The sequence below is a fragment of the Sapajus apella genome, unplaced genomic scaffold (assembly GCF_009761245.1).
Source record: "Sapajus apella isolate SASKATOON/1434 unplaced genomic scaffold, GSC_monkey_1.0 scaffold35, whole genome shotgun sequence".
In the NCBI taxonomy this organism is placed as follows: Eukaryota; Metazoa; Chordata; class Mammalia; order Primates; family Cebidae; genus Sapajus; species Sapajus apella.
In genome coordinates this window covers 22,436,681-22,445,772 of record NW_022436975.1, presented here as the reverse complement: position 1 = coordinate 22,445,772, position 9,092 = coordinate 22,436,681, and the positions used below count along the sequence as shown (strand labels likewise).

Sequence of the window (9,092 nt, the reverse complement as noted above, 5' to 3'; positions counted from 1 at the left end):
AGATTTTAGAAACCTATTCGCCTGCCCCTAATGTGTGAGACTATATATTTATACTGATAGCTTCAAGTCATCAATAGTCCTTGCAGAAAGCCAGCCTGGCTCTCCCCATTCCATCTCTTTGCCCCTCCTTGTCGCTCTCCTCTCCTTCACCTAGCAAGGTGACTCTAGAGTCAAGTTCAAGTTCAAATGCTCCAGGAAATATTTCCACACTCTGTCAAATATTGCCTGTATTTCTCCACCCCAGAGAGAGCTGAGAGCAAATGATCTTTCTACTTAACTTCTCCCAGAACAAGCCCAACCCTGCCCCCAACCAAAAGACAACTGTTACCTGTGCTGGGAGAAAACCTTTGCAAATTCGGGTGAGCAGGAGGGGTTATGTGAAACATCCCCCCACTAAGGGTGGCATGGCCTGGGAGACGAAGGTAGAATGATGCCTGAGTGATGAAGTCAACCTCTGCCAGCCACCTGTTGCAGCACTTCAGGCATTGAGCAGGGCGCATTTGTTCTGCTGTAGGAACTGGCGGGAGCCAGGCTGGCCCAGCTATCTCTGCCAGCTCTGTCCTGGACTGACTGCACATCCGTCCCCTTGCACCTTGCTCAGCTTGGGAGCCTGTGGGCTTTCAGGAAAAGAATAAGTGAACTCCTAAGCCGGTGTGAAGGCTCAGTTGCATCACCATAAAATTGGATAACCTTATGCCAAACTCATACGGGTTTTATTACTCAGTGGGCAGCTCACAAGCTGCGAGCACAGTGAGGGTCGCACAGCAGACACTCAGTCTCTGGCCACTGGAGCCCGTGTCCACAGAAGTACTCATCCCCTGACCAGGAACTGCAATGACCTTCGAGTTAGGAAATAATGAGACTGCAATTTTGTTGTGTTTTCTTGGGTGCAAGAGCTGGATGTTTTAGACTTGGTTGCAATGAGACATGATTATTCAGGGTGCTGCTTTGTCGTTTTTACTTTGAATGGACGATTGTGCTAACTTAGCATTCTGCTTCCAGGAGCTCGCCCTTCAAAACACAATCTATTAAATACAATAGCAATGGATTCCCTACATTATAATGCAAAGCGTTAGGGCTGGATTCTCCATCACATTCATCACAAAGTCACGCATGGAACTCTCGAGAGCGTGGAAAATACTAGCTACAACATCTAGAGATGTGTGCTCCAGAAGCATGAGACTAGACCAGAATTTCGACCGGCCAGGATTTCGAAACGTGGATTTTGACTCTTTTTTCTACTTAGCCTAGTGAGCGTGGTGCGTCTTTTACCTAAGGTCTATCTACGCGGCCCAGCTTCAAGTTCTGCAAGGTGGAGATAATATCATTAAGTTACAGATGTTATTTGAAAAATCCAACGAACCATTGTGACCATTTTTGTGAATCATGAAAGTATATTATAGGAAAAGGAGGAGGAGGAAAATGAGAGGTAACTTGTGCATTGTTGGTTGTTGTTTGCTTTTTCTGTTATCCAGCAAGGCTTGGGTGGACAGTCATACATCATGAGTGATGAACTTGAAAGCTGAGTTCTACTGGAAAGACTGGCAGGTAAACAGAGGTTGGGAAACTGTCGTCTCTAAGTATCTCGTAATCTTCCCCACTGCTAAGATTAGCTGGGGGTGGAAACAGGGTCGGTAGGAAGCAGCTCTGCCTCGTAACTCCCCCAAAGCTCACTTATCCCGCACAGACGTGCTGAAGGTCCGTCGGGCTTCAATGCCCAAATCTCCACTCCGCAGAGACGTCCTCTTCCCCCGCCTCCACCAACCGCTCCTCTGCACGCAGAAAAACGGTCCCCACCCCTTCCACGCCTCTGCCCCACCTCTTGCCCCTCTTTCCAACCCCCTCTTCTTTGCCCGGAGTGGTTTGTTCCAAGGAGTACAGATAAATAGTCTTGTCAAAAGGCGCAGCTCACCACCGTGCGAGCGGAATCTGGACTTGGGCGCCAACTCCTGGTCCACGCTCCCCGGGGTCAGCGGCTGGGCGCACTGGCTCTCACCGCCCACCTCGCTTCCGCACCCGGCGCTTCCCGGCCTGGGTCTTTAGTCTTCCTCTGAGCGCTCCCGGGCCTCCACCTTCGCTAGGGAGCCGAAGGCGGAGACAGCGACACTGGCCGGGGGGAGGAAAGCGGACGCGTGTGGGCGAGGGGGACAACGCGATGTCCACTGGCTCGGTGAGTGATTCGGAGGACATGGAGCTTCGGGGGCTGCAGCGGGAGTACTCGGTCCCCGCCTCCAAGAGGCCGCTCCTCCGCGGCGTAGAGCGCAGCTACGCCTCGCCCAGTGACAACTCATCCGCTGAGGAGGAGGACCCCGACGGCGAGGAGGAGCGCTCCGCTCTGGGCGCAGGCGGCGGCGCGGGAGGCTGCAAGAGGAAGCGGCCCCGTGTGGCTGGGGGCGGCGGCGCAGGTGGAGGCGCGGGCGGTGGTGGCAAGAAGCCACTCCCGGCCAAGGGCTCAGCCGCAGAGTGCAAGCAGTCGCAACGGAACGCGGCCAACGCCCGCGAGCGCGCCCGGATGCGCGTGCTGAGCAAAGCCTTCTCCAGGCTCAAGACCAGCCTGCCCTGGGTGCCCCCTGACACCAAGCTCTCCAAGTTGGACACGCTCCGGCTGGCTTCCAGTTACATCGCTCACCTGCGGCAGCTGTTGCAGGAGGATCGCTATGAGAACGGCTACGTGCATCCAGTGAACCTGGTAGGGGCGCGGCGCGCTAGGACCCGGGCGAGGAGATACCCAGGCCGCCCTGGGCGCCGGGCGTAGTCAGCCCGCAGGGAAAAATTCGAAAGGGGTGGAGGTTCTGGGACAGGAAACGAGAAGGCCAGTTTATTTTCTCCCAAATCAAGGGAGTGGCCAGCCATTTCCCTGGAGAAGAATCAACCATTCGTGTGTGTTCACATCGTTCTGAACACTGTACCCCAGTGACAGCCATTGGCTAATATCCTACTTCCAGGGTAAATATTGGTTCCAACTCAGGCTACCACTGGGTTGCAGACTGATGGCAAATCTCCCTTGCCCAGCTTTATCCAGCTAAGGGTCTGGCAGGTTTGAATCCGCAAGCCCTTTCTTAAGGAGGGAAGGCCGAGCTCTATAAAAGAGCCTTTGCAATTTTAGAAAAATTGCTTCTGCAATATAGTAAAGTTTCCCCACATGGGATTTGTCTGGAAAGTCCCTCTCCGATCTGCCAGCTCTCCCGGCTTGGGAAAAATCCTGTCCAAGCCCAGTTCCTACTTGGAGATTGGAGTGGATGACAGAGTGTGTGTGTGTGTAAGGGAAGGGAACTAAATGATAGAAATGATAGACTCTCAAAGTCGTATGAGTTTCACCAAATTATCTGCTGGCAAAGTCCAGGAAGAAGCGTAAATGGATACGGCACGTTTCAGATTATCAGCATCCAGTAAAATGAAAATCCTAGTTCAGAGAGAAGACAGAAGAGCGGTTTCGGTTTGAGACAATCGTTTCTCTAACATCTGACGTTCTTTTTGATTTTAACATCTGACGTTCTTTTTGATTTTACAGACATGGCCATTCGTGGTCTCGGGACGACCGGACTCTGACACCAAAGAAGTTTCTGCAGCCAACAGACTATGTGGAACCACCGCTTAAATCGGACTGGAACTCACTTGATGGGATTATTCGTTAAATGCGAGCGTTCGGGGCCAAGGAGAGAAGAGAGAGAGCGTGAGATGGGAAGAAGCTGTTTCCGTTGGATTCTCCTTGGCCCTTCCCCTTTCCCTGGAACTGTGAACCGGTGGCTGTCACTGCACAGCCCCATGGCTACAGCTGCCACGGATCTGGGCGACGACCCTTTGCCTCTCCAGAAAGAGCCTCCTTTCGTGTCGATAGCGCGGGACGCAGGTTCACCCTCGGGCCCTGGCTCTGTAGACTAACCCTCGGCTGCCGCCCCCGCCCACGTCTGACAGCCCAGGGGTCCGTTCTCAGCGGAGCCAGATTCATCGCACACGTGAGGGACAGTTCCACACAGCCCGGGCAGTGCGCGGTGACACAATGGTTAGGGAACGGTTAGAACGCGCTCTACATCTGCTTTAAAGACAGAAGTCTAGACGTGAGATCCGCGTCGGCCGGGACAAGGTTTTAAGTGGCAAAGAAGGGCGAGTGACCTCTCTGGGCCAGGTTTCCATCCCAGCATCGCGCCCTCCTAACGGGCTGGAGGAGACCCGCTGCGCGTGGGGTGAGGTGAAGACACGCTTCCCAGACCACCGCAGGCGGGTTTTGCCCGGCGCGCTTCGGGCCCTCGGGCCTCCCTGCCGGGTGGCCTCTTCATTCCCGTCGCCTTCCCAAGCTCCCGGCTTTTTCTAATCAGGCTCAGGCGACTGTCTACCCTCTTTACTTCTAAAATGGAGCCTCCCCAAGCTCCGACGCTCCAACCTGGCTGGGCCTCTTTCAAGGCTCCCTCTCGGCCCGTTCCTGCTCCTACAGCACCCCCGCTACGACTCCAGACTCTCCTCGCAGGCCCCCCCCACTCCAAGCTCGGGCGTCTCACCCCCAACAGCGTCTCCAGCCGCGCAGGTTCTTCCCCCACCGAGGAGCGCTCAGGGTGGGCGGCGGGACCCTAGCAAGTGATCCTGCGATAGGGAACGCGCCCCTGCCCCAAGGCTGCACTACCACAGGAAATAACATATGTAAATAAATTTATTTTTTTATGAATAATAAAACGCGCTGTGAAAACTGTGTGCCTTTTGGAGGCGTCAGGATGTGGTCTTTGTTATCCTTTACTGAGAGGGTTTGGCTGTAGAAGTTAACTTTTAAGGTGCTGGTCTACTCTGGACAGAGCGGTGGGTCCCGGCGGGTGGAATGGTGGCGATCACTTTTGAATCACTGCATTTCCAAACGTCATTCTTTATTAATCTCTATGATTCTGCTGCTTCTCTGCGCCGGGCTTCCTGGAAGGCCATAGCTGGAGGCCTAATAAAAGTCTTAAGAGTCTTGAGGCCCCGGCTGTCCTGACAGGCATACAGTCTTCAGGCTAACACAGGTGTATGTCTCTCTTAAACACACACGCACACACACACTGGCACACATACACGCACACATACACAAAACACTCACAGCAGCTACTTCAGCCTAAAGCACACTCCAAACCTTACAATTACCAGTAGTTACAAAAAAATCCCTAAGGCCCACCCACAGGTCTCCAGTGTAACTGGCAGAATAAAACCCTAATCTAAGAAGCCAATTTGTATTTCAACAGTGCTTTTCTTTTTTCAAATGTTTATATAGCGTTTTAAACGTACACCGATTTTCCGTGTTATTTTCTTCCATTTGCACTGCAATTTTTGTAGGAGGTAATAACTTGGAAACTCCATAATACAATTTTTAAAATGCCTGGTTCTTTTAAAAGCAACATTCTCTTTGTAGAACATTTAGAAACATGTGAAGGATAAAACTACATTAACAACTGCCCACCTTGGGGTTCTGTCCATTTTGTGTAATTGAAAGCCAGTTTTCTTGACCCTGAGAGTGAAAATACAGCTGGATTTTAGTTCGGAGGTAAGAGGGAGAGTGGGGAGAATGACTTCCTATTTTGAGCTAAATCAACCAAAATGGTAAAGAACTGCCTTCTGACAAGATTGTGGGGCTTTTGTTCATAACCTGGGAGGGAACCCGCCCTGGGGATCCAGTCTTACATCAGCCAGTGTCTGTGGTATCAGGGGCTTTCTGACAAAAGGGAACCTGAAGTAACCTGTGACAGGAACCCCTACCGTGGTTAAAAGCACATCAGTGGTGAGCCCTGGGTAGTGGGTAGACAGCTTCTTGAGGGTTTCTGCTGGAGGCCAGATCTTAGTCAAGGTCATCTCCAAAACGTCCAGCAAATAAGGTTCTTTTTAAGGAAAGGAGGCAGCCCAGTGTATGTTGGTTAAAGAGAACCTGAGTCTACAGAACATGGCTTGAAATTCACGCGCTGCCATGGGATTAGTGAGCATGTGCAAGTTACAGTACGAACACCTCTGAGCCTCAGTTTCTGCTTCTATAGAATGGTGGTCACCACAGTGCGTACCTGGAATATTCCCTTAGGAATAAATATGATAATGTATTTAAACAAATCTTTTAATATGCAATGAGCAGTGCACTAAATGCTATTCAGAAACGGAAATCCAGAGGCAGAGGGAACCACTTCGGCAAAGGGGCAACGGGGAACACTAAACAGGTTGGGCATTCTGGAATTCAGTCTTTAAGATTAGGTCTTGTTTTGAGTTGCTTGGATTACAACTGTGAAAGAGAAATGTCTCACAACAGTGGACAAACAGAAATACAGAAAACCAGAAGGAATAGCTATATTTGTAGTGAATACAAATAAGAACAAGCATTTGAATAAACAAGGAAGTATTTGGGCAAATTTCCATAAGTGAAAGAATAATATTTAAAATATGTGTTTCTATAATTATATTCCTTCAGGCCACTTCGGGGTAAACTCACAGATTTTCTGTCTTTAATCCCCAATTAAGGTGGTGCTTTCCACTGACTCACATGCACAGGGAGTGTTGCACTGCAACCCAGAAATGCATTTTAATGGCCACTTTATAGTTCTACAATTTAAAAGAAAAAAAATAACTTTCTCAAGAATGTTCTGCTCCACGGTTTCTATAGAAAGTCCAATGCCAGGAATTATGTTATTTAAGAAAAGAAGAAGAAAAAGAAAGAGGCCACTTTCTAGTAAGTTCCAATGAGTTCATGTAAATTTTACAAGCTTCTGTGCATGTGTTGCTTTTGGGAGAGACCTTTAACATCTTAAACCAGTCTTTCTTCATCGGCTATGAGTAGAGTGTGTTCTAAGTGGTAGACAGGCATCCCAAAGACTCTCATCATTTTCCTTTAGATATTTGAGTTTGGGAAGTGGGAGTTGGGGCTAGAGAAGTGGGCAGGAAGTGGGGTAGGAAGGGGGCTTACCAGAAAAAAAAAAGAAGTATGTGCTTAGGGTTACTTCAATTTGATTATACTGCTGTGAGAGAAAAGATGAGAGGAAAGAAGTCTAAGAAATACAATGTACAATGTGCTAAACAACAAACAGAATGAGTAAATTGAAAAATACTCTTCAGGGGGCTTTTTGAGGGACCAAAGCATTATTATTAGTGATGCTGACTCAACCGAAGAGAACAAAAATCCCCTTCCACAGACTCTTCCTAAGATGAATATCTGAAAAGAAAGGCTTTCAGCACTGTAATTTTGAAACATTCAGGCGTTTCTCTTGGTTGTGGAGCTGAATTGATTTTGTGCATATTCTTTTGCACTGGGCTTCAAGTTACAGTTTCACTTTAGTCTGGCAGCTCCGTCAACAGATAGCAACAATGACCCTTAAAATTTACAAAAGACTTTACAGTTTTTTTTTCCTGATAAAATGCCTAGAAGTGAAAAAAAATAAGGAAACATCTCTTTTCTATTTAAAAAAAAACACAACTAAATGAAATACATTCAAATGTAATAGGTATTTGATAGATAATTTGGTTGATACTTCTGAAAATATAAAAATTAAAACAGTAACTCAGAGTCACATTTGGAAAGGAGAAAGAAGTTAAATTGATAATTCACTTCTCACTACCAAGCCTCTACCTTGTGGGAAAATCCACTAGGAGGTACCAGATTGGGTCCCTTGTAACTGACCACCTGGCCCTATCTCCTTCCGGTGTGAACTCCGCATACCCACTTGTGGGCGCCCAGGGTGTTTGCATCAGTGCACTCGCCACTCTCCTTCATCCCCTTCTCTGTTGTCTTCACTTTTTTATTATTTTTCTTCCTTCTCCCACAACAGTGAAAGTTGATTGAGAGAAATCCTTCAAACCCTGGGCTCTAAGAAGCTCCAGGAAGTAAACACAGTCAGAAATCTACACGTAGTCAGGTAAACTCAGGTAGCATTTAGCAGCCTTCTGCCTTGTTGGTTCTGCTACCATCAAGGTAGTTCTGGGTCAGTCTTGAGATTCTTCACTGCTTGTGGTAAAGGAGATCGTAGAGCAATTAAAAGCTGGAGCTTTCATTTGGTGAAACTGTGATGTCTGTATGGACTATTGCTAACTTTTAGCAGTGGAGCAGGAGGGGAGGGCATCAAGAAGCTTTTATCTTTTACTTTGCTTTGTTTGTTGAAAAAGTTTGTATATTACTTTTGGAATTTGTAAAAACTCATTTAAAAAAATTCACAAATTGCTGGGTCAGATGTAGTGGGTTCCAGTCCCATGTTTCCTGGTGCTGCATCATGCACCTTAGCTCCCCTGTAAGGCAGGAATCATTCATTCAACCTCATGCAATATTTTAAGAATGAATTACATGAAATGATCTCATAAAGCACTTGGGAAATGCTCCATAGATGAGAATTAAAAAAAAAAAATCCTTGATTTTCTTTCTCTTTCACTTATAATAGTTTATGTCCTTGATCCTCTGAAAATGTACCCCATAAGTCCCTTTTGCCATTTTATCACCTTGCTCTTTTATGCCACTTTCCTATGTTGACCTCTCTCTTGTCACTTAGGAAAAATTTTCATAAAGTTTCTTCCTATAATACCCAGCATCAAAACTTATGCATGAGATTTTAAAACTCATTTTGGGGTACAAGGTAAACCAATGAATTTTGTTTTGATAATTTATTTTCAATTATTATGGATACATAATAGCTATATGACTTATGGATTACATGTGATATTTTGATACAAGCATACAGTGTGTAACAATCAAATCAGGATGATTGGGGTATTCATCCCCTGAAGCATTGATCATTTATTTGTGTTAGGAACATTCCAATCCCACTATTTTAGTTATTTTGAAATATATAATAAATTATTGTTAACCATAGTCATCCTATTGTGCAACTGAATACAAGCTCTTACTCCTTATCTAAATGTATTGTTATCTGCATTAACCATGCCCTCTCTATCCTCCCTCCTCACTACCCTTCCCAGCCTCTCACAACTAAGATTCGCCTCTATCTGTGAGCTCACAATTTTTTAACTCCCACATATTAGTGAGAATAGTGAACTTTAAATCGTGGTACATATACACAATGGAATATTATTCAGCCATAAAAAGAATGAAATTCTATCATTTGCAACGACATGTATAGAAATGAAGGTAATTATGTTAAGTGAAATAAGGC

At 46.9% G+C, this 9,092-nt stretch overlaps 1 protein-coding gene across 1 annotated transcript; it reads left to right on the top strand.

The window, feature by feature from the left end:
* Window positions 1-1,835: 1,835 nt before the first annotated feature.
* On the top strand, window positions 1,836-4,697 carry MSC (musculin). The gene is made up of 2 exons (XM_032296328.1): window positions 1,836-2,689; window positions 3,512-4,697. The coding sequence occupies exons 1-2, from the start codon at window positions 2,156-2,158 to the stop codon at window positions 3,596-3,598; spliced, it is 621 nt and encodes a 206-aa protein (XP_032152219.1). The 5' UTR covers window positions 1,836-2,155; the 3' UTR covers window positions 3,599-4,697.
* Window positions 4,698-9,092: the final 4,395 nt, after the last annotated feature.

What these genes read in the sequence shown, in the direction of transcription:
- MSC (XM_032296328.1), top strand. Translation starts at nt 2,156, where the DNA reads ATGTCCACTGGCTCGGTGAGTGATTCGGAGGACATGGAGCTTCGGGGG. An exon ending in ACGTGCATCCAGTGAACCTG is followed by an intron (nt 2,690 to 3,511) that starts GTAGGGGCGCGG and finishes TTGATTTTACAG; the next exon opens with ACATGGCCATTCGTGGTCTC.